Genomic DNA, 23,949 nt, shown 5'->3' on the forward strand with positions numbered 1-23,949 from the left:
AAGGTTCGAGTTGAATCGAGTTTCCAATGGACCTGGAGGATCAACGTCATGGCGAGCGCGACTTCCGAGGAGGATTTTGAAGAAAACCGGATTCATAATCGTTTGTATATATTACTATTCAACAGTAACTAATATTATTTGATGTTCTAGGGTCTAGGTTTCTTTGGGACATCGAAGCAGTGAGTTTCCAATGGACCTGGAGGACCAACGTCATGGCGAGCGCGACTACCAAGGAGGATTTTGAAGAAAGCCGAATTCATAATCGTTTGTATATATTACTATTCAACAGTAACTAAAATTATTTGACGTTCTAGGGTCTAGGATTCCCTGGGACTTCGAAGCAGTGAGTTTCCAATGGACCTGGAGGATAAAGGTCAAGGCGAGCGCGACTTCCAAGGAGGATTTTGAAGAAAGCTGGATTCACAATCGTTTGCATATGTTACTATTCAACAGTAACTAACATTATGTGACGTTCTAGGGTGTAGGTTTCCCTGGGACATCGAAGCAGTGAGTTTCCATTGGACCTGGAGGATCAACGTCATGGCGAGCGCGACTTCCAAGAAGGATTTTGAAGAAAGCCGGATTCAGAATCGTTTGTATATGTTTCTATTTAACAGTAACTAAAGTTATTTGACGTTCTAGGGTCTAGGTTTCCCTGGGACATCAAAGCAGTGAGTTTCCAATGGACTTGGAGGATCAACGTCAAGGCGAGCGCGACTTCCGAGGAGGATTTTGAAGAAATCCGGATTCACAATCGTTTGTATATGTTACAATTTAACAGTAACTAACATTATGTGACGTTCTAGGGTGTAGGTTTCCCTGGGACATCGAAGCAGTGAGTTTCCAATGGACCTGGAGGATCAACGTCATGACGAGCGCGACTTCCGAGGAGGATTTTGAAGAAAGCCGGATTCAGAATCGTTTGTATATGTTACTATTCAACAGTAACTAAAATTATTTTACATTCTAGAGGGTCTAGGTTTCCCTCGGACATCAAAGTAGTGAGTGATTTTATGTGTTTGCTTTTAGATATATCACCTTATTAGTTTAATTTCAGTTTCAATTTTTCTTTTTATCCTTCAGATATTAATTTATTTACTCATTTTGCAGTAGTGGTGATATTTAGTTTGCTTTCTTCGCTTTTGCTTACTACGCTTCTATGCTACTATGTAGTTTTGTATTATATAATTGTGACACTTTTCACAATTCGCGATCGATTTTATTTGCTAGCTAGCACGCGTTTATCCGATAGTGCTTGTGTTGAATAGTGTTTTTAATCTTATTTTCCAGTTAAGTATCGTTGTTTATTTATGATTTTAATTTCAGATTCCTTTAACACCGCATTTCCTTTCTCTCCTTTCCTTCTATTTGTTTTTGTCCTGTTTCCGGGATGTTGTCGTGCGTAGTATCTCGTACGGTGTATGGGATCTACGGTTTCCACTCGGCAACATCTTTGGGTGCAAAGGTAAACCTTTTTCTGTTTAAATACAGCAATTGGGTTCCAGGCATTTTCACAAGCGCAACTTATAGCCTCTGTATATATGCAAGACCGTTCACATAACCTTCACGTGGTGCATCCGTTCATACTTTTGGTATAACAGGACATGTAACGGATCTAGGAGTATATATGTAAAAAAAAACAACAACTCCGAATGTATCTAAATTATATGTCTTCTTGATGTAGACAATTTGTAAAACGTAAATAGAATCATTAAAAATTAAGAAAATGTACGCGTCGCATTGAAGTATTTATATATTTCGTTCTCAAACTTCCTAATTTACTGGTTATAAACAGGACATTTAAAAGACTTAATAGATCATGAAAGAAGAAAACAGAAAAAGATTCCGTAAAAACAAATTGTTGGCGGTTTATGTTGAGACATGTGTATCCGCTCCAGTTTTACTACCGATATGGTAAAAATAACTTGCATCTAAGAATAGACAAAGCCGGGCAGTGCGCATCCGTAATCCTTTCGGGCGTCTTCAATTTTGATTGGAATTTCTGGAACGACGTCTGCAACACCCAGTCAACATTTTGGCACATATTTTTTTTGGGTTTGTTAATTTTAACTGTTTCAAATTTACTGCTCGCTTATTTCGAATCGGTCCAAATTGCTGTAATTGCTCGAACCTCAGCCAGAAATTTTTATATATCTTCTCTTTCTTACGTATTTAAGTATTTTCATTTTGGAAATGAAAAAAAAAATGGGGGATTTTAAAATGTTCATTAAACTAATTATTAGGTGCAGATGGATTTAATTGTTTGTTATGATAAAAGATAATTTTGATTAAGCGATATTAAATTATTAAATTCGTAGCTTTTAAACAGTTTTATTTATAGTTTTTTATAAAAAAAAGAAGAAATATCTACGTTTACAATTTAAATATTTTAATGTTAAATTTTAAATACTTGTGTTTAGTGTTTAGAAATTGTGTTTAGGTGATTTTAAGGGAATGGGAGTTGAAAATGCATTTCAATTTCGGGTTTTTGCCCAAATCTGTTTGTTCCTCTGAATGTGTAAGTGTTTCTTGGATTTTAGGTGTTAACTAAGAATAATTAATAAATAATAAACTACATGCAATCATCCTCAAACGAATTGCAATCATCTGTTCCTGCCAATTTGGTGCGTCTCAATGGTGCAACGATTTCCTCGGACGAATCGTCGTCACTCTCTTCGAATTCACCTTCGCTGAAAATTGAAAGAAAAAAACAAATAGAATAAGTAATCTATTTATTTTTGTTGGTATTTCATCAAACTTACAAATGCTTGAGGACGTTTTTCTTAAACTTTTCTTTCCTCGCTTTGTTCTTCATCTTCTTTTCCTCGATGACCGAGCCCAAAGTCTTCTTGTTCTTCAGTTCTTCTTTCTTTTTCCTGTACTCTTGGATCTCGCGTTCCTCCTCGCTGGTGAGCTTCTTCCATTTGTGTTTATCCGGTTTCTTCTCGAAGGAGAAGCTCCGACTGGAATCCTCGTCGGAATCTTTCTTACCTTTTACTTGTTTTTCGTCGTTGCCGCGTCTCTTGCCATCGACTTGGATGATGATGAGGAAGCCCAGAACTGTGATTAGCAGAAGCGTTGAAAACCTGGAGGACGAACGACACTCGTTTCACTTGTTATTGTTCCGTTTTGGATGAGCTTACCTCATTTCGAGCTTCGAGCGTTAAGTGTTAGATCATTTAGCTAAGTAGCGCGGGTATAAGTGCGAATTGCTGGGACCTAGAATTTCGTGTGCTCGCCGATAGACAAAAAAAAAAACCGGGAACTACGAAAACTTTTCAAACACTGCTTATTCACTGCCAAAAATACATCCCTGCTGATACATTCCGGATAATAACGGATAATGAATGTATATAAGTATTTATAATTTCCTTTTCTTTTATAATCAAGCCGTGTAGTGTGCGTGCATGTATGTGTGTGTGTGTAAACTAGTCGGAACGGCGTATTTATAAATTTTGGCATATGCCAGGCCTTCAGAGAGACGGGATTCTATTTTTGAAGACCAGTGAACGGCGAACGGCAGTGTCGGACATTTTAGTCGGTTTAATAAACCGCAATCGGTGAAATCGACTCCTACGAATCAGAACGCATCCCGAGAGATTATCGATACAGAGTAAATAAAACGCGAAAGAAACAACAGCGCGTTCCTGAAATACCGGAGCACAACATCGTACAGTTATAGTCATAATTCCAACGAATTCCAAAAATATTTTGGCAGCGAACGCAGAAGGAAAGATAGAAGGGACACGGTAAACAACGCCATTGTTCTCGCGAATAAAATGGGCAACGTACGCAGCGAGTTTTTCCAAAACACCTCAGACGATATCTGGTGGCAGCCGGCAAGAGAAGCACCCAGAACACCGGAACCAGTGAGAATACAACGGGAGGATTTGATCAACTTCAGGAGAGAGCTGGAGCTTAAGCAGCAGAAACGCAGGGAACTGATCGAGGAGAAGCGAAAGGAGATGATGGATTTGAGGGAGGAAGTGCAGCGTCTGCAGAAAGAAAACGAAGATTTGAAGCAAGTGCGTAGTGGATGTGACCACGTGAAAGAGATCGCTCAACTGAAGGATGAAAACGACGATCTTAAAGTGGAAATTGAAAAGTGGAAGATCGAGCTTAGGAACATGGCAGATGTTGCGGCGAAGAACAGGGAATTGCGTTTGAGCATCAGTGAAATGCAGGGTGAAGTGCAAAGAGTGAACTCTGAACTGGTGGCCATCGAGCAGGAACGTTTGGAATACGGCAATCACATCACGGCCTTGAAGGATGTCGTTCGCGTTACTAAAAATATGCTGGAGATTCGGGAAAACCAAATCGAAGAAGTAAGTTTTATATTATAATTGATTTAAAATATATTTATTAAATTATATAATTTTTCAGCTCAAAAACAAAGTTAAAACTGTCGAAGAATTGTTAGCCTCGAAAGAGATGAAAATCATGTCCGATGGTCTTAGGGAGGAGTACGAAAGGCAACTAAGGAACATCAGGAATTTGCGCGTGTTGTACGAGGAGCGGCAGAGAATTGACAAGAAAGACAAGGAACATTTGCAGACGCAATTAGAAGAGACTCAGAAGCTGGTGGAAGAGGAACAAAATAAAAACAAGTAATAATAAAGTAATTAAATAACATAATCTAATTTAATATTGTTGAAAATTTAAAGAGAACATCTTCAGAGGATTGCTGAATTGGAAGAGGAGAACTCGAAGAAGTACGACGAAATCAATAATTTGCAATCAAATCTAGGTTTGAGCAAAGCCGATTGCAAGGAGTTACAAGGAGAGATCGATATTATAAACCAGGTACATCAACAATAACAAGTAACGATATCAATCTAATAATATCTGTAGCTATTTTCAGAAATCCTCTTGGGTTTTAACAATTCACAAGAGATTAACTTGGATAAAACCATCAAGATTCTGGAGGAGAACCATGGTTTGCTCACGAAATTCGCCAACGAAGAGACAACATCGAATGCGGCGGCTTTACCCAAACTTTTGTTGGATTTGATTCATCAAATCGATAAAGAAAACGAATCAGGTTTGTACCATATTGATTCGTATAAAAATGATTTCTACGAATACGAAATGATTTCATATTTCAGAAGATAATTCGCAGGAAATTAAAAAGGAAGGAGTTATGCACCAATTGAACAGCGCCGAGGAAATCGTGGAGAATTTGCCGAAAGTCTGGAAAATTCTCATTGAACTCTTGAGCCATCAAAATCCGCCATCCAACGATTTGAGCGGTGATCACTGCTACAAATCCATCGAAACTCCGACTGGACCAAAGCTTAAACTGAGCGTTAGCCAAACATTCATCCGCTTAAAGGTGCGTTTACTATTCCACGTTATTAACAGTTGCTAATTCATTGTATGTTTATAGGATTTGATTTTGGAGAAGAAGTTCCTTGAGAGGGAAATGTATAGGTTGAAACATCTGAATACGCATTTGGGAGGACGCCTGCAGGATCAGGAGAAGCGGTTGGAACTCGTGTCGGGGGAACTTGGTAAAACTTGGCACGTGGTGAGTGTTTCCCGGAATCTCTATATAAATTCGTTTTTAATTCATCGTGTTGCATGACTAAACAGGTTGGCAAGATGCAGAGACAGCATCAGCAGTTGCACACCCACGAGAAGGTGATTCGCCACGAGTTGCAGCAGAAACGGAAACTGTTGGCGCAATTGAAAGAGGATCTGCAGGATTGCCGGGAAAAGTGGGTTTTGGCCAGGGAGAAGAATAACTCGACGCAGGAGCAATGGAAGGAACTGAGGAAGGAATTCGCCGCAAGGAAGAACCTCAATGATGATTATAACAATAGCGGGGAGAGCGGTTACAGCGACAAGGATACCAGCGAGGATGAACGGGGATACGAAACGGACGTGGAGGAGAAACCAGATAAGCATTCCTTGGAGAAGACTGAATTTAACGAAAGACAAAGCGACGGGTTTCAGGCTTCAAACTATTTCCAAGAAGAGCAGCAATCAAATGGAACTGTACAAGTAGTTGCAATTAACGAAGAAGAAGCTTCGGAGATCTGTAACGAAGAGCAGGATCACGATGAAACGTCACCAAAAGAATTAAATTCAAGTGAAGCAAGTTCTGTAATAAATACTGAAAATCTTCAAGAAGAAACACGCCGTGAAGATAATGCTAGTGAACAACCGAAATCTATAACTGTCGAAGATTTCTTAAACACTCGAGAAATGAAATTGAAAAGGCTCAATCAAGAATGCAAGGAATATTTGCAGAAAGTTACAAAATCTACAGAGACACAAGAAAATACTACAAAGTTGGAAAACTTGTATGAAAATTATAGTTTAAATATGGAAGAACAGCCAAGCACATCAGATAATTATTTACCAGAAATCAATGAAGAACAAACAATTACAGATAGATCTTTAGCTAACACTACCACAATAAAAGATGATGCAAGTAGTAGCCAAATGACTAATACAACATGTGAAACAACAAATTCAAAAGATGAATGTATTAATACTAGATGTGAGAATGTCCAATCTATTTCCATACCAGAGGAACATAAAATAGAATCAAGTAACATGAATGAATCACCACAACCTAATGTATCATCTGGAGCAATTCCCAAGTCAAACGAAGCTACTCCTTCTACGTCCAGGACTACCGAAGAAATCCTGCAAAGGCGAGAAGAGCGTCTGAAACGTTTAGAAGAACAGAGCAAACAGCTCCTGCAAAAAGTCACAAAAACGACAGTCAAAAGTGCAGACATATCGCAGAAGTTAGACTCGTTGCATGAAATGTACGGTGATCCTAAGGAGGAAGACGAACCTGAAACCAAACCAGACAAAGAAACCTAATTGTTATAAGTGCATATTTTTATTATAAATAATTGTTTATATTTTTCTAGCGCCAACACGATTTAAACAAACAGTTGTCATTCCAACTACGTTGGTTTGTCACGATGTGACAATTATTGTTTTGTTGTATTCTTAGATTGTCAATAATAAATACATTTATACTTGTACAATGAACGTGCGTATCTGCATCGGAGCCAATGTTATATTAAAATTGTGCATTTGCTGCGGTGTATCCACTCTGATGTACCCCAATTTCTTTCCCAAATCGAAATTGTGCGTGTAGTTGGCCTTCTGCAGATTTTCGCCTAAAATCCAATTCAAATATTTGCTCTCGTCCAGAGGTTTGTCTGCGCCCAAAGCAGTTTCCAACAATGATACCAATTTGTACTTGGGGATGTAATCCTAGAAATAAAAACGCATACAGTAAGTATATATTTTTGCAGTTACGTTGATTTCATTACTCTTAAGTTGATGGTAACGTTTTTCGAAAGATTTGGATGTTCGTCTTTGGCGTAAAGATGTTCCAAGCGAACCACCAACCAATTATTACGATACTTGTGAGGCTGGAGTGTCAACAGTTGAACGTTCTTAGGTAATTGTTTCGTAATTCCGGAATACTGAAATAAGCAAAATTGTAATAATTCTTCTCTTTAATTTTTGTATAATAACGTACGGTAAAATCAATTTGTTTTGATAGAGATTGGACAGTCTGTTTCTTCAAGATATCCGAAACGAAAACCCATGGTGTTAAAATCTTCTCGGTGCCCAAATCTTTGGTAACTTCTGATGTAGAAAATCCTTTTCCGGTTATTGTCAAGTAGTGCGTTCCTCTCGCAACTAAACCTATACCGAATTCGGTTTCATTCAAAGCTTCTCCGACTCCAAATCCATCATCTTTCAATAGCCTTCTATGCACCTAAAATCACAAAAGTTAACAAACAAATAGTTTAATTCAATGTTTTTTTTTATAACCATCAATTCCATTTCTCCTGATTTAAGACTAGTTCCTCCTTGCGCTCTATCATTGAGAACGCTGACAGTAAAAGATTTATCCTGAATGCTGATCTTCGAAGTAACAGGATAATAGTTTCCTGCGACCGGTTCTTCGTTGCTGTAATTGTAGGTTTCCCTATGATCTCTGGTCCTCTTCACCATTTCCCTACCGTTCGAGTCGGTGTAAAACTCTTTGCCGGAATTGATGGGAGTGGTGAACCGTGAGATCACCTCCTTAGGCTCTCCGTCGCTGAAAGCAAAAAACGCGTTAACAATAGTTTACATTCTCGTTTGCAGCTCGGAAATTACTTTACTGGAATCGGGCCAACCAGCCAATCAAACTCGATGTGGCTCGTGTTTTTGTACACCCTGATTATTTGTTTAACCCAGGAGCTGAAGTTCTGATGCACCTCGTCCACTAGGTCGCCTTTGAAGACCTTGAACGTGACCTTTGGGAACTTGATGGGAACGGATTTGTTCACGGCTGGGCGGAAAATGTACGCACCGGAGGCTCTTCGGTTGAACGCCGAGTTGTCGCCTTTAGCGCCGATGTAATACATGAGTTCTTGCTGGATCTTCATTTGCGTTCCATTTATGGTAACCGATTCCAATAGTCCGGTTGCGTTGTTTATCCTGATTCCCGTTTTCTAAACGATGTAAATTTCAATACAAATTTACTCAATTGATAAAACTTACATTGTTTCCCAAATTTAGTCGCTCGTAACCATAGGCTTCGTTCAAAATATATCCGTACTCCTTGACTTGTTTCTTGTTAACAAAGTACATTTTCATACCAATAGCTGGTACTTGTTCAGCGACGAACACCAAATCGTATTTAGCATGATGGTACTCGCCTAAGTTGCTGAAATTGCTAATGCTTGGGACAATTTGATACTTGATGGATTCATCTAAAATTTCATAAAATAATTATACTGTTTCTTATTTAAATTAAATGGTTAATTTACTTAAAGGTCCGCGCACGTCGAAGTTCTTTCCATCCACCGGCAACCTCACACGATAATCGACTTTCCTTCCAAGCGGATTCCACACGGCCACCAAAAAGTTATTTTCCAAACTTTGGGCGCAAACGCTGATATTGGCTAAGATACAAGATTGCAATTGCAAATTCACGTAACCATTGCCCTTTTTCAACAAATTCCTACAATTGATTTCTTAAAATTTGTATACCATTGATTAAAAACTTACGATAACAATAAGTTGATTTCCGAGGTGGTATTGTGCATGGCTTCATCGACGATCCTCGCGTAATCATCAGCGACGTGTTGCTTTTCGGTTCCGGTGATTGCGTCGTGATGTTGCATAATACCAACGGCCTCTTCGAGCAAGTCGAGTCCTTGCACATTCACGTGGTATGTTATGTTTTGCGCCGAGATTTGCCTGATGACCTGAAGTAAGTTGTTGCCTTGTCTTTCGAGCCTCTTCGAGGTAGGTCTTGAGGTGAAGTACCCGGACCAATAAGCATTGTAATCGGTGGCGTACGGGAAGAAATCGTCGGTTTTAACAGCGAAAGCTTGCTTCTTCTTCAAGCTGGCCTCGTTTACAGCCTTGACGTAACAAGAGGGCGTCGAATAGAAGACTTTGATGGGACGTCCATTGAACGATTGCGGAAACAAATTGAAACCTCTGAAAGTTTCGATATTAATGATTTATGATATAATTATTGTTGAAAAACTGACTTGATGAGTTTGTCCAAATTGATGAAATACGAATTGGCGTCTTGGTAATTAAAGTCGTCGCCCATGGTGATGAGGATGTTGTTCGTGGGGTAATTGGAGGCTTGCGATTTGATGAACCTCGCGTATCCTTCGACCTTCTGCTTGTAATTATACTCCTTGCTCCTGGGATCGTCGATGATTGGGTCATCGCTGCAGGTCACGTCAAAGCAATATCCGGATGGGGCGCTGTAGTGATTGTACAGGACGGAAGTGAAGAGATTGGAGACGTTCCCGCGCGTCGGACTCGCCTGCCAGATCATTTCCGGCGTCCTCGTCGTCAATCTGCGCGATTTGTCGCGCCAATCCAGACGCGAGAAGAACAGTCCGTCGTATCCCAGCTCGCTGAAGATGTTGGCCATCTCCCTGCTGTGCCCGAACGGATCGATCTGCCATCCGATCTTGGGACGACCGCAAGCACCGAAAGTCTGATTCAAAAAACTAAACAAAAAAATAATAACATTGATAACATCTTAACAACAAGATTTCAACTTACGTTAAACCTAAGGAGAATTGATCGATGATGGAATGGTAATGAGCGGCGCCTTCATCGTTCATGCTCCAAGCACCACCGATAAACTCCAGCCGCCCGGATCTCACGAGCCTCTTGACCTCCTCCACTTTACTGGAGCTCTGATCCATCCACCATCTATGGAAGAAGGCTGTCTCCACTTGGATGAACCTCCTCTCAGGGTTCTCAGTCAAAGCCTTGATAACGGAATCTATGATGTACTGCACTCCAGCCCTTTGTATATTCGTCTTAGCTAATTAAAATTGGATAATAAGTAATCAAAAAGAAACGTAAAGTTAGTAGCTCACTTCCGAAATAGTATTGGTCAACTGTTTTCAACCATCCAACGTCGTCGTGGGAATGCGGAACCACGTGGACGTTCAGCACATCTTCTCCTCCGACTTTCGGACATGACTTTAAAAGATATAATGTATAGATATATAATAATTAAAAGCGCATTTATTTACCTCGTAACCGCAATTAACTTTCGGCAGGATTCGGCCATGTGCCAGTCCTAAGAAGGCCGCAGCAACGACGACGCCGATCTTCAACATCGCTCACTTTTATGGTACTATTCAATTAGCGATAGTCTCTTTATATGCAGGTGACGATGATAAGCAATCTAAATATTGACGGTCCGCCTTGTTTGGGCGAGGTTAGATCGATTTTACTCACGGATCCACGCAGAACGTGCGCTTAGCATCGCTCTCTCCAGCAGCAGCCAACATTCATCATCCAAATTTGAAACAACAATATATAATTACTCTACATTCCCTCATAAAATATACTAGAAAAGAAACATAAATGCATATGATACAAAGAACTTCTATAATCGGTATTTTATGTAATCAGCTGATGTCTTTTCATTATCAGTTAAGTGGGTTATTTTTGTTTGTGTTTCGACCGGCTTTCACGTTGCATCGATTACTGTTAATTCAGTTTTTCATTATTATCATTTAAATCAACAAACACAACTTGAAACTTTTCCAGGTTTCGATAAAATTATGATTTCTGTATAAATATATAACATGATTCGATGGATGAAACTCTGTGAGTGCGTCTGTTCTAAAAACAATAACATCAACAGATATTTCCAGTGTTCCTTTGAACCTTCAATGCAAATATAAACAACGGAGTATGCCAAGTTCGTTACACATGTCGCCAGCCGGAAAGCATTATTCACGTACACACGAAATGCGCGTTTTAGAAAAATTTCACAATATTACAGGAAATAAAAGAAAAAGTGTAAATTTAATTTATATTATTTATTAAATCTTAAATATAATTCAATGGTTTTTATTAAATATATTGGACTTTTGCGATAAATGTACGAATTTGCGTAGGCTTCAAAACTACTTTCAAAGTATTCTCAACTTTTAATGATTCTTCATGAACGCCGTTCCAAGTGAAATTGTAACTTCTCTTAAGTGATTTGACGCCTGACAAGTTCGTTTCAGTGAAAGATTTGATTTTGAAAAATGTGAAGATATCCTGAAAAAAACAATAATTAACAAAAATCAGTTATGTTTCATAATATTGCGTACATTTAAATCAACCGATGTATCAGATCCTTTCCCGTTATATTCCAAACGGATCAATACTGAATCCTCATTCCAAGGTTCCAAACTTAGCAGGTGGACGTTCTTAGGAAAATCGCGTTTCAAAACTGAAAACTATTATTACAATTATTTGTAGAAAGTTATTAAATTTTTACTTTTGAATATTGTAATTTACCTGTGGAAAGTTAAGGTTTTCTACTGAAGAATACCATTCGACAGGGGGGAAATTGAAGATGTGGTCATCGTAATTTTCGTGGATAGATGTCATCGCTAAAATATGCCTCCCGGTGACCAAACCTCCAGCATTTCTGTTCATCTCTCGCAGAGGCTCGCCAACTCCCAACTCGTCATCGTCAATAGTAACGCGATGCAACTAAAAATAAACAATGCTTCCTTCTGTCGTGCATTCTCGAAGCGAAGCTATTTTCTGATACCATCAATTCCAACTGTCCGGAGATCAAGCTCGCACCACCCTGCGGTCGATCGCTATAAACGGTCATCTTCAAATCTCTGCTTTGATCCTTCAGCGAAATCCTCGAAGCTACAGGATAGTAATTCCCGGAAATCCTTTCCTTCTTCTTCTCGGTCACACGCTTTATTTCCCCTCTACCATTGACGTCCGTATAGAAAACTTTTTTCGTATCCAAGTTTGTCGAAAACCTAGAAATCACCTCCTCACCAACATCGCTGAAAGCAACACCAAAATATAACTTATTCTTATAAGAAATGTGCATTAAAACTAACTCTGGAAATGGGCCTACAGTCCACTCGAATTCAACGAAATCCCTATCTTTGTAGACTCTAATACTTTGCTTGATCCAATCGTTGTAAACCTGATTAATTTCATCGAACAGCTCGCCTTTGTGCACCGTCAGTTTCATCAATTTACCAAAACTCTTTGCCAATTCGCTTGGCCTGAAAACGTATGCTCCGGACGAAGGATGATTAAAGGATGGACTAACATATCCTTCGTAAGAAAGAATACTCTGTTGCATCTCCACGCGGATTCCTCTCAGAACCACGCTCGACACAAAGCCGGCTTTATCCAAGTTAACTGCCGTTTTCTGTAGAAACTTACAGAGTTCAGAGTATTATCGTTAAACGCTCAACGAAGATTACCTCGTTTCCAATGTGAAGACTTTGCCTACCAACAATTGGAGTTAAAATCCTCGCGCCCGGTTTCCTTTCAATTGTGAAGCTTTTCGTGCCTAGCGGAGGAATGTTTTCTGCTTGGAAAATTATCGAATTTTCAGTCGATTCATTGAATAATTTATCGTTAACTCGAATTTGTATCGGCAACATTTCATTATCTAAACAATTGCAGTTGATATCAAAGTTTTGAAGATTACTTTAATTATTATACTTACTGTGCGAAACGGTAAAATTCTTAGCGTTAACTGGAATGTAAACGTAATGACTTACAGTCCATGCAAGCGGATTGTACAAAGTTACAGTGAAACGCGAATTATTGGAGGTAAAATCGCAGATACTCACATTCTTCAAAGGGCAATAATGAATATCGGAAACATTCTTTTGAAATATACTAAAAACGTAAATAATTATTAATCCGATGCATAATTTGGAAACTTACGAGATTAATAAATTGATATTTTTGAAGTTGTCATCTAATGCTTTCACGAGTTGTGCAGTGTAATCATCGGCAACATACTGTGTTTCCGTTCCAGTTATAGCGTCGTGATGTTGCATAACTCCCATGATTCTCTTCAGATTGTCCAGATTCGAATGATTGTATTTAGACCGTGGCACTAAAGAATGCAATTGCTTGAAGATCTGCAAGTATTATTATTCCAGTTGTTGTAATTAAATTAAATTAAGTTGGAAATAATTGCCTGCAGTAAACGGTTTCCTTCGCGCTCCAATTTCTTCAAGGCAGGCCTCGACGTATAAAATCCAGACCAATAGGAGTAATTCCTATCGGCATAAGGAAAAAAATCTGCGGAAAACGTACTAAAACCGTTCCCATTTGTGCCTTGATGCAGTGCTTTCAAATAACAGGAAGGCGTCGAGTAAAACACGTTAATTTTAGTGTTGATCAATTTTTCTCCTCTCATGTTTCTGCAATTATAAAATATGATGCAATCGCATAATTATATGTAGTTGCAGACCTAATGAGTTTGTCCAGGTTTTCGAAACAACCATTCGCGTTTATGTAATGAAAATCTCCTCCGATTGGAATCAAAATATTTTTAGTTTTGTACGCTTTCAATACTTTCTCTATATGTTCTTTGAATAAGTTCACCTAAAATTTGAAGGAAGAAAACTATATTGTTTTTTTAGGTAATAATAGATTTTTGTGATTATTGTTACATTGATTTTCCTGCTTGCATAAATTGGAGAGTCGCAGAAAAGATTGTGTCCGATCATGTTTGGCGCCATGTACAAATCGTAGAGCACAGACGTAAATAAACTCGAACCTGAGGAGCAGACGGAAATGTATAGACTAAATTACACGAATCTTCGATAATAAACATGCTGTAACCGTAAATCATGCGATTTGGGCAAACGCCAACAATTTTATGGTGAAATTTTATATCGAACATGAATCAGGGTTTATTTTGTTGATTAGATTGGTTTCAATTATTATTACCCGTGGAGTTATCTTTCCACATAAACTCCATATCTTTGGTACGAATCCTTTCGTTTCGATCCTCGTGATGGATTCGTCCTAAGAACAGAGCATCGTATTCCATTTGCTTGAAGATCGAAGCCATCTCAGAGCTGTGCCCGAACGGATCGATTTGCCAGCCGATCCTAGGCAACCCACACACTCCGAAAGTTTCATTCAAGAATCTAAAAAAAATACTCTCGTTATTTTATTTACAATATTTACAATTTAATTAAATAAATACTTTAAACCCAACGTGAATTGATCGATGATCGACTGGTAATGAGTAACAGCTTCATCGTTCATGCTCCAAGCGCCACCGACAATTTCCAATTGTCCGCTTTTTAACAGTCTCTTCACATTCTCTTTAGTTCCATCATCTTGTAAGAACCACCATTTATAGAAATACGCAGTTTCCACTTGAATAAATCTATTCAGATGAAAGATTTAGTTTTAATTTATTTTAAAAGTTTGTTTCAACTTGAACCTTCTTCGTGGATTTTCCTGGAGCGCTTTTACTACTGTACTCAAAATGTTGTTAACGTCTTCGTCGAAGTACTCGTCGACGGTCTTCACCCATCCGACGTCGTCGTGGGAATGGGGTACAAGGTGAACGTTAATCTCGTCGAGTTTAACTCTCGGACAGGACTGGATTACAGTTTATACTCAAGTTTTATTACAAGTAACATTAACAAAAAAAAACTATGAACTATGAACTTACATTATAGCCGCAGGCCGAAACGTAAATTAAATGCACAGCACAAAGTAGCGTAACGGGAACACTGAACATTTTGCTTCCGAAAACTGAAGCAAATCACAAAACAACAGTGCTACTTTATATGCGAGAAAATGTTAAACAAAGATATTAAGTATAGCGTTTGATTTCAATAACAAACGTTCTTATTTGCATCGGCAATAAAGTGATTTGGAAACGATCGGTGTCTTCTTCCAACGTGTCCATGACATGAAAATTAATATCGTTGGCGTCAAATTCGCTCGTCCTGTAGGCTTGTTTGCCTTTGATCCAGTTTTCATCTTCCTGCTCGTCCACGGGCTCGTAGAAATCGTACATATCGACTAGATCGTCCAACGAAGATCCAGTTCTGAATTGCAGACGTTTGCTCTCACCCAGCAACTGATTCGCACCCAGAGTAGTCTCTTTGAATGACTTCAATTTAAACGCTGTGAACAAATCCTGAAAGAAAATACATTTACAATTTCGTTTAGATTAAGTTTTGATTTCGTACTTTTAAGTTAACGGAGACGGGAGTTGAAAGATTTTTGTCTTCGCCCTTTTCGAAGATGTGCTCCAACCTCAGCAAATAGCTGTTGCCCTTCCACGGCTCCAACGTCAAAATTTGCACATTGTCGGGTAAGTTTTGCGTTAATCCAGAATACTAAAAGTGCAAAATAATTATAAATTTGCTAAATTATATAAACAGAGTAACTTACCTTCATCTTATATTGGTTCTTATAATGTACGAAACTGAGATTTGTGGGTGTTATGAAAGTCCAAGCATCCAGCACCTTCTCCTGAAGTAATTGCCTTTCATACGAGGATATACCTGCAACAATATTTTAGATTTAAATGTTCAGATTTAACATAAACGAAATTTACCATCCGATTTAAGGTACGGTCCTACAACTAGATGGTGACTTCCTCTGACGACGAGTCCAGTTCCGAAAGCCTCCTCCATCAAAGCTTCTCCGACGCCGAAGGCGTCATCGTGCATACAATTCCTGTGGATCTTTTTAAAGAAATGTTAATGGTTTTTTTTATCCGTCATTTCTAAACTTCCTTTTACCATCAACTCTAATTCACCGTCGGCCAAACTGGAACCTCCTTGCGCCCTGTCCGTGACAATGGCCATCTCGATATCGTTGCTCGCATCCCTCAGCAAGATCCTGGACGTGACCGGATAATAATTACCGCTGATCGTTTCTTGCAAATTCAATTTCCACGAAGGCCTGAAATCCCTGACCCGCTTCAGCATCTCGCGTCCATTGGAATCAGTGTAGAACGTCGACTCTGATTTCAGGTTGGTCGTGTACCGACTGATAATTTCCTTGCCGTTAACATCGCTTATTAGGAAGAGATAAAGTAATTATTCGTTTATACTATGATTAATTGTTAAACTTACTCGATGGGGATGGGTCCTATGACCCAATCGAATTCCACGTGGTTCTGCTTCGCGTACACTTTGATTGTTTGCGTGACCCAATTGCTGAAGGTTTGATGAAGTTCGGTGACGTGTGCGCCCAGGTACAACTTGTAGGTGGCGTTATCTGTGATGGTGAAGGTGTCCGTGCCGTTGGGTCGGAATATGTAAGCTCCCGAGGATCGGTTCTGGAAAGAATCGTTGTCTCCGACGGCGCCTCTGTAATAACCGAAATTCTGCTGCAGAGGAATCGTTTTGCCGTTCATGGTGATCTCGAAGAGCATTCCGGTTCTTTCATCGATCTTCAATAAAATCGGCTGAACAATTAAAGCAAAAGGTTATTAATATTATTCTCAATTCTATTGGAAGTATCGTACTTTTTTATCCAACTTCTTAACGCTTTCTTCCTTGCTGACTATATCGCCGGGAACTTCGGAAACGTAGAAAGATTTAAACCCGAGAGCCGGTATAGAATCTTGGAAAATCAGCTCTTTGGTGGCTTCGCTCTCACGCCCTGGAATATTAAGAACGCCTTGATGGATCGGTACCAATTGCACCTTCAATTCTTCTTCGGAATTTTGCACTTTGTACGCAGATCCCTTTACCGGGAGTCTCACGTACTTGGTGACGTTCCTACTCAAGGGATTATAGATGGTTACCACGAAAGTCTTATGGTTTTCCGTTGAGTCACATTGGCTCACGTTCAGGAGTGGGCAGCTATCGAACTTGAGCTCGGATTCTTTGCGGTTGGTGATCAATCTGTTGAGCGCTTCTTCGACGACGATTCCGCACTTTTCGATGCCCCTGTCCAAGATTCTCGAGTAATCGTGAGCTACGTGCTCCTTCTCCGTTCCGGTTATTGCGTCATGATGCTGCATAACGCCCATAGCTTCTCTCAAAGCGTTTAGATCTATACCATCTTCGGGTCCCAAATCGGTCAAAGCGTACAACTGCTTGCAAATCTACAATACAATTAGGTAATTAATTAATGTTAAGCTATAGAATTCGGTAAATGATTACTTGTAAGAAATTGTTGCCAACGCGTTCGAAACGCTTGATGGTCGGTCTGGAGGTAAAGTATCCAGTCCAATAGGCGTTTGGATCGGAGGCGTAAGGGAAGAAATCGTCGGTCTTCACTTTCCATTGCAAATTCCTCTTCTCGCCTTCGTCGTGCACAGCTTTCAAATAGCACGAAGGTGTGGAATAGATCAAATTGTATTTGGAACCGTTCTTCTGCAGCTCATTTCCGTAACTGATGATAAAATTAATTAGTTAAAAGATTTAAGGAGATCCATTGTAATTGGTTTTGGGATTGGAAAGTTCAGTTCTTACTAGATGAGTTTGTCTAAGTTTTTAAACCACATGTTAGCGTCTTGGTAGGTGAAATCCTCGCCCATCGTGATGATCACGTTGCCGGTTTGGTAAGCCTTAGACACGTTGTGCACGTAGTCGAAGAATTCAAAGACCTTGAAGAAAGAGAGGAAGAGAGAAGGTGATGTGTACGCACCTAATGAGCTTGTCGATGTTTTTGAACCAAAAATTAGCGTCCATGTACGTGAAATCCCCGCCCATGGTTACAATGAGATTATTAGTTGCGTAGGAAAAGCGTTGCTCCTTGACGTAATCGAGGAATTCTTTGAACTGAAAGGCGAGGTGCAGGGATTGCTCGGGTTTCGTTAAATCTAAAGACTCACTCGTTTTGGAACGTTGTAATCGTCGCTTTTCTTATCGTCGATGATGGGTTCATCGTCGCAAAGAACGTCGAAGCAGAAACCGGGTGGAGGACTGTAGGTGTTGTACATGACGCTGGTGAAGAGATCGGAGCTTTCGCCTGAAAACAAACTTTATTAAACTCCTGAAAACTCTAAAATCCTAAGACAAACCTAAGTTTGCGCTGGATCGCCAAACCATCTCCGGCGTCCTCGTAGTGAACCTGAACTTCTTGTCCTGATAATCGATGCGACCCAAGAGCAAACCGTCGAATCCTAACTGCGCGAAGATCGATGCCATCTCCCTGCTGTGGCCAAACGGGTCGATCTGCCAACCAACCTTCGGTCTTCCGCATTTACCGAAAGTGTCCTCCAACTTCCTACAAAAAGTATCACCGTATAACAGAAAAGATTCATTACTCGCGCACAACTCACCTCAATCCCCAGGTGAATTGATCGATGATCGATTGGTAATGGGTAACAGCTTCGTCGTTCATGCTCCAAGCTCCGCCGATGAACTCCAATTGGCCGTTATTCACGAACTTCCTCACCTGATTCTTCACGAAATCGTGCTGCTTCATCCACCATTTCCAGAAGAACGCGGTCTCCACGTAAATGAATCTAAACGAAATTGTCTTACATCACAAAAATTCATCATCATTCGTTACCTTCTATTAGAATCGCGTTTCAGCTCTTCCATCACCGAATCCAGGATATATTGAACACCGGCCTTTTGTATATTAGTTTTACCTGAAGAAATGCAACATTACAAAAGAGTCAATTTAAATGAAAAGACTCAACTTACTTCCATAGTAATATTGGTCCACGGTTTTCAACCATCCGACATCGTCATGGGTGTGCGCCACAATATGGACGTTGATGAAACCGTCCTTAGTTTTATGACACGACTGCAAAATGAAATTTTTACCTTTCTCCCTTAATTAAAAAATTATAAAGTTACTACCTTATACCCGCATTTCGGGAAAAACGCATCTTGAGGCGCGGCCAACGCACTTGCAGTTAGGAACAGTATCAACAACATCATCTTAACATAATCTGAAAATAGTATATTTTGTCTATTATTTGAAAATAAAGATTCCTTCAGATTACATCATCATGTCTACAAGTGCAGAGACCAGAATGCAACGCTCCAATCAATAAACTCGTAGACGAGAGTAAGAAAACAGCTCGGACCGAATATCAATAGAAAACAACGGATGTAATCATAATAACCCTTTGACTGATGACTAATAAATTTAGTCGATTACAACGATTAGTCATTGACCAGATGCATCAATGTAATTAATACAATCTGCTAGCAACAAACATTTCTATTTTCAGTTAAAAAACTAACAGTTTCATGTATTTTCATAATATTCATTCATTATCATGCCAAAATTACGTGAGCGCGCAAAAGGTCATGAAGTTGACGCGATAAATTGTGGGAAAACCTAGAGAATGATCATAATAATTAAATCGGTCTAATAAATAATCTGGATTAAGTGCGTGGGTAATTCTATTAATTGATTGCTTTCACCTGCACGAAGGAAACTGTAAAATAGATAGTAATCATTACAATAAACGACAATGAACTGTAACATTCAAATAACAATTGTATTGAAACAAAGTTATATAAATATTTGTGTTTAATGAAATGATAATTTCCGAGTTTCTTAAGTTGAATTGAGTAATAATTTACATAATTTATCAAACTATAAATATTCATGAACGTATTAACATCGAAATAAAAGTAATAAGATTTAGTGTGCGAAATGTAATCTTTGTGTTTCTTTTTTTTTACCATTATCGAAGAGAGAAACGTTTGTTTTTAAAAAGCAATAACGAGCGGAAATCGAAACCGTTCCATTATTTATGTTTTCGGAATGCTCGCTTTCCGCACGAAACTGGAAACCTAAATCGTCGTTTGCTGTTTTCAGTTGCATCGACAGATAGAAATACTAAAAGAAAAACAAATAATTTTTAAAAAGGGAAAACTGAGAATCGCGTTTATTTGTCGCGAATAAATTATTTGTTCATTAATTTCCAATTAAATAAAAAAAAAATATAATAATTTTGCATATGCACTGAAACATGTTTTTTTATTTGATTTATATAAATTATTAAATATATCGTCACGGGAAAGTGAAGGAGATTTATACAAATTGAGATTAATGAAGTCAATGTTGACACTTATATTTTTGATGATTTATGCTGAGGTTTTTCATATTTTAAGAACTGTGCGTTTATTTTTGGAAGAGAAAACGATGCGTGGGAGATTTGGCTAAATTTACTATTACATTCACTCAAGGTTAGTGATTAGAAATGTGAATATATAAACGGATAATCTTAAAATAAACAATTTCAATTTTAATATAAATAACATTAACAAATTTGTTCACTTCTGAAAGATTTCATTTGATAGGGTTTTAGACGAAGTTAGGGCCAATATAAATTTGTAAATAAATAAACTTAACTATTATACAATCAGAGTTTATAACTACTAATAAGTGTTTATATCAAATTTGAATTTTCTCTGTTTCTTTTAGTGTATAAATCGTATCAGAACATTCCTTTTCAAAAAAAAGTAAATTAATCAATGCAATTTGAATTTATACGAAAAAAAAATCAAATGCATGTGTGAATTGTAATTATTTAGTTTTATAAAGAGATTGTCGGAAATTTCAAATAGGAATTTAAAAGTAACCTTTGGTGATAACTAGAATGCAGAATGATAGTAATTGAGTATGGAGAGAAGAAGTACTTGAACTAATTCCAAAATGCATTGCAATGAAATGCAAATGAACCTCAACTTGGATCATTGCACAGTAGACACAGTTTTATGTAATATCCTTGTCCTTGCTCGCATGCAAATCAACTTCCATGCATTAATAATCGCTCTCGTAATAATAACCATATAAACCCCATTTTTTTTCTAAAAAAACCTATTTTTTATTTCGCCATAATGAAGCAAGTGCAATGGTTTAGTTTGCACAAGCGTCAAAGAATTCTTTCATTCTTTTTATTGTCGTTCTGACCTTCGCTCGCAAAATCTCGCGAATTGCAATCAAGCGCCGTGAATTAATTGCGGTCCCGTTGACACAGTGAACTTGAGCTGCGAAAAAACGATTACCGTTCGCACACACATCTATCTATCTGCACACGCCGTCCGATCCGTGCTATATCCGTGTTACGTGCCGCCGCAATTACTAGGAAAAGAAGAGACCGGTCGCAGAGACAATGCATTCATTCCTTCCTTCTCGGAGCAACAATCGCGAAGAGTTTAATTACCTGCAACGACCAGACGCGACGGACAGGATGAATGCACTGCATAGAATAATAATAATATTAACATCATTAAATGTGTAAATTGTATACAATAAAGCCCCAATTTTATCATTTAGTTATTATATTTGTTACCAGACGGGATAATCGACCAGCTAAACTTATTTATAAGCAGATTTACATAATGAAATAAAACATTTCAAGCTAGAAACTATAACATTCGTTTACTATAAATATTTTTTAGGTTCCTTCATAACTATAATTTCTATCATAATATAAATAGGTTTAGCATATATTAGCTTACCGATTAAATCCAAACTCTTACATTTTTTTCTTGGCTTATTAAAACTTTCATCAAAGCAAAAGTATTTGGTTTTCATCCTAACTACAAATTATACGGCTCTAAATGTGTATTGAATGCTTTTTTTTCAAGTATAGTTTTTGTTTTTAATACTTTTCATTTAAACCCTGTTTTTTTTTTGTCGGATCGCCGTAAAAGTATAATTAAAAACGGAACCCGTCGGGACGTGAAAACCCTCTGTATATTTGCCCTTCCAACCGTGAACTTTCGCACCCCTCTATGCCGTCGCCGCCGCCCTCGCATAACGTGCACTTCATTTGTGCGCAGCATCGAATCAAACAGTGTTCGACGAAACTTTCATTACATCACGAATTTCATTAACTAATATTGGTTTTTTTTTAATACTCTTATTGTTTTGTTAAAGAAAATAGACTAATTGTAAAGTATAACAAAAAGCAAATCAATTTTCAATTAACAATTAACTTTCTTGGAATGTCATAATCTTGTTGGATTTCACAGAATATTCAAATTAAACAAAATAATAAAGCAAATTTCAGAATTATTTCTAATTAAATAAATTAAAAACAACAATAGAATGAGTATATTGATTTAAATTGATTTAAATTTCCTCAAATTAAAAAAAATATAATCAAAATTTTCATTTTTCATAAATGTAAATGAAAATATAATGAAATAAATAACGAGATGTGTTAAATTGCTTTATTAATTTTGTTTATTTACTGCTGTTTTATATGTGTTTGTGCTTATAAATTGCTTTTGATTTATTGGACGAGAAAACCACTTTAATACTGCTCGGAAAATATATCGAACAGTTGCGGCGTCCCATGTGCTCTCCTCATCTTGATTCATCAGCCTCAGGAAGATTTCCCTTATTCCCACGAGTAATTCGCAGGGGAAGAAGGAAAACCTTGCCATTCCCAAACGACACATTTTACTTTTAGAAAACTATAAACAAGGATTATAAAGACGAATTGCTTCAAGATAACATCAATACATCAGATCGATTCTTGTACGAAAAATTGACTCGCTTAACGAGCGACGTTTCGCATAACGAGTGACGATGAGAAGAGAAGTACCGGATTGTGCGCATTTTACATCATTTTTAAAACTTGTGTACATATTATGTGGTGTATTTTTGAATATATTAACCATCTTCGATTTTCTTTGTTATCTTTGTTTAAAGCGGAATTTACAAATATAATTTGTGTTTGCTGTAAATGCAAATCACAAATGTATTGTGATTATTATAATATATAAACAATCCATGTTCGCTTTTTTATATAAACAAATATTAAAAGTATAAAGAGAATTCCAACAAGTCCCCGAATTGATACAAGTAAAATAAACAAATATAAATTCATTTCACCGTCTGTGAATTGGAAAACAGTTTCTAGTGTTAGTGGTCATTCTAGTTGCATCTTAGTGTTGTTTGTGATCACAAAATTTCCAAACTTGTGTTCAGACATGTTATTTTGGTGCAAAATGTAATAACATTTGCATGTCTTCGAATAAAAAGCCAAAGAATTAAAAGAACCATAGATTTGAAAAGCAAAATCGTTATATAAAGTTACACTCGTAATTTACGAGTATTTCAAAATCCGGAACTGATTAAACTCGTTAAGAGAGGTTTCACTGTATTTAGAATTGTTTAAATTGTATTCAGTGAAATTTATGTAATTTTAGCAATCTTCTATCGTTATTTAACACTTAGAAATACAACAGTCATTTACTTTAAATTAATTTCGTTCAAAATTTGGAAATAATTTGAAATATTAACGTGAAATCGTATTGAACTTTGAATCTGCATTTTTTTTTCGACAATTCAAAAATTGGTTTATTGATTATCAATACAAATTGAACAAGTTAAATATATATAGTTTTTACTGTATAATGCAATAAGTTATTAATGATTAAATAAGTAATAATCTCATACCTATTTTCTCTTTGCAAATTGATGATTATTGAATTAACTCGGATCAATTGTGCGTTTTGAGTACGTCTGGTAGTAGCCGGATTCGTCCAACGACTGATCTCGCTGGCTGCACACAACAGTCGACGGAAGATGTATATTCCAACAGACATGCACACGACCTTGAAGAACCTTTCCGACGATACACGTTTATCACTGAATTGTTATCGGGCGCAAAGAGAAACGATTCAGTCTTTCGTATTTTATTATAAACAAAAATATAGATAGATATTTCGTATGTACAGAATA

The 23,949-nt window shown here is 37.7% G+C and overlaps 5 protein-coding genes across 7 annotated transcripts; 1 reads left to right on the forward strand and 4 right to left on the reverse strand.

Annotated features, from left to right (window-relative positions):
- Positions 1 to 2,399: 2,399 nt before the first annotated feature.
- Positions 2,400 to 3,396, reverse strand: LOC108569134. The gene is made up of 3 exons (XM_017930562.1): positions 3,144 to 3,396; positions 2,763 to 3,086; positions 2,400 to 2,690 (listed from the first exon to the last, which is right to left on the reverse strand). The coding sequence occupies exons 1-3, from the start codon at positions 3,146 to 3,148 to the stop codon at positions 2,573 to 2,575; spliced, it is 447 nt and encodes a 148-aa protein (XP_017786051.1). The 5' UTR covers positions 3,149 to 3,396; the 3' UTR covers positions 2,400 to 2,572.
- Positions 3,397 to 3,526: 130 nt separating this feature from the next.
- Positions 3,527 to 6,878, forward strand: LOC108569133 (uncharacterized protein PFB0145c). 2 transcript variants are annotated; one of them, XM_017930561.1, is made up of 7 exons: positions 3,527 to 4,325; positions 4,384 to 4,607; positions 4,665 to 4,803; positions 4,852 to 5,041; positions 5,109 to 5,332; positions 5,387 to 5,527; positions 5,593 to 6,878. In XM_017930561.1, the coding sequence occupies exons 1-7, from the start codon at positions 3,780 to 3,782 to the stop codon at positions 6,835 to 6,837; spliced, it is 2,709 nt and encodes a 902-aa protein (XP_017786050.1). In that variant the 5' UTR covers positions 3,527 to 3,779; the 3' UTR covers positions 6,838 to 6,878. The 2 variants fall into 2 exon arrangements, with proteins under 2 accessions (XP_017786050.1, XP_017786049.1); XM_017930560.1 differs by having other exon boundaries at positions 3,528 to 4,325; positions 5,106 to 5,332.
- On the reverse strand, positions 6,838 to 10,823 carry LOC108569132 (lysosomal alpha-mannosidase-like). Its single transcript, XM_017930558.1, has 12 exons — positions 10,542 to 10,823; positions 10,383 to 10,488; positions 10,060 to 10,327; positions 9,528 to 10,004; positions 9,037 to 9,474; positions 8,796 to 8,989; positions 8,527 to 8,738; positions 8,140 to 8,477; positions 7,810 to 8,080; positions 7,511 to 7,753; positions 7,299 to 7,454; positions 6,838 to 7,239 (listed from the first exon to the last, which is right to left on the reverse strand). Exons 1-12 carry the CDS (start codon positions 10,626 to 10,628, stop codon positions 6,994 to 6,996), a joined length of 3,036 nt encoding a protein of 1,011 aa, XP_017786047.1. The 5' UTR covers positions 10,629 to 10,823; the 3' UTR covers positions 6,838 to 6,993.
- Positions 10,824 to 11,324: 501 nt separating this feature from the next.
- Positions 11,325 to 15,069, reverse strand: LOC108569126 (lysosomal alpha-mannosidase-like). The gene is made up of 15 exons (XM_017930554.1): positions 14,981 to 15,069; positions 14,747 to 14,907; positions 14,504 to 14,689; positions 14,242 to 14,444; positions 13,962 to 14,068; positions 13,760 to 13,893; positions 13,484 to 13,709; positions 13,225 to 13,430; positions 13,001 to 13,176; positions 12,753 to 12,943; positions 12,378 to 12,697; positions 12,068 to 12,320; positions 11,809 to 12,006; positions 11,619 to 11,747; positions 11,325 to 11,565 (listed from the first exon to the last, which is right to left on the reverse strand). Exons 1-15 carry the CDS (start codon positions 15,047 to 15,049, stop codon positions 11,374 to 11,376), a joined length of 2,751 nt encoding a protein of 916 aa, XP_017786043.1. The 5' UTR covers positions 15,050 to 15,069; the 3' UTR covers positions 11,325 to 11,373.
- Positions 15,070 to 15,106: 37 nt separating this feature from the next.
- Positions 15,107 to 23,821, reverse strand: LOC108569135 (lysosomal alpha-mannosidase). 2 transcript variants are annotated; one of them, XM_017930564.1, is made up of 16 exons: positions 23,665 to 23,821; positions 19,092 to 19,183; positions 18,933 to 19,035; positions 18,796 to 18,877; positions 18,563 to 18,748; positions 18,302 to 18,507; positions 18,113 to 18,249; positions 17,751 to 17,884; positions 17,439 to 17,670; positions 16,796 to 17,380; positions 16,401 to 16,735; positions 16,065 to 16,341; positions 15,878 to 16,007; positions 15,712 to 15,824; positions 15,507 to 15,656; positions 15,107 to 15,454 (listed from the first exon to the last, which is right to left on the reverse strand). In XM_017930564.1, exons 2-16 carry the CDS (start codon positions 19,170 to 19,172, stop codon positions 15,125 to 15,127), a joined length of 3,081 nt encoding a protein of 1,026 aa, XP_017786053.1. In that variant the 5' UTR covers positions 19,173 to 19,183; positions 23,665 to 23,821; the 3' UTR covers positions 15,107 to 15,124. The 2 variants fall into 2 exon arrangements, with proteins under 2 accessions (XP_017786053.1, XP_017786052.1); XM_017930563.1 differs by lacking the exon at positions 17,751 to 17,884 and adding an exon at positions 17,926 to 18,059.
- Positions 23,822 to 23,949: the final 128 nt, after the last annotated feature.

This window comes from Nicrophorus vespilloides, unplaced genomic scaffold (genome assembly GCF_001412225.1).
Source record: "Nicrophorus vespilloides isolate i.1.1-1 unplaced genomic scaffold, Nicve_v1.0, whole genome shotgun sequence".
NCBI classification, from domain to species: Eukaryota; Metazoa; Arthropoda; class Insecta; order Coleoptera; family Silphidae; genus Nicrophorus; species Nicrophorus vespilloides.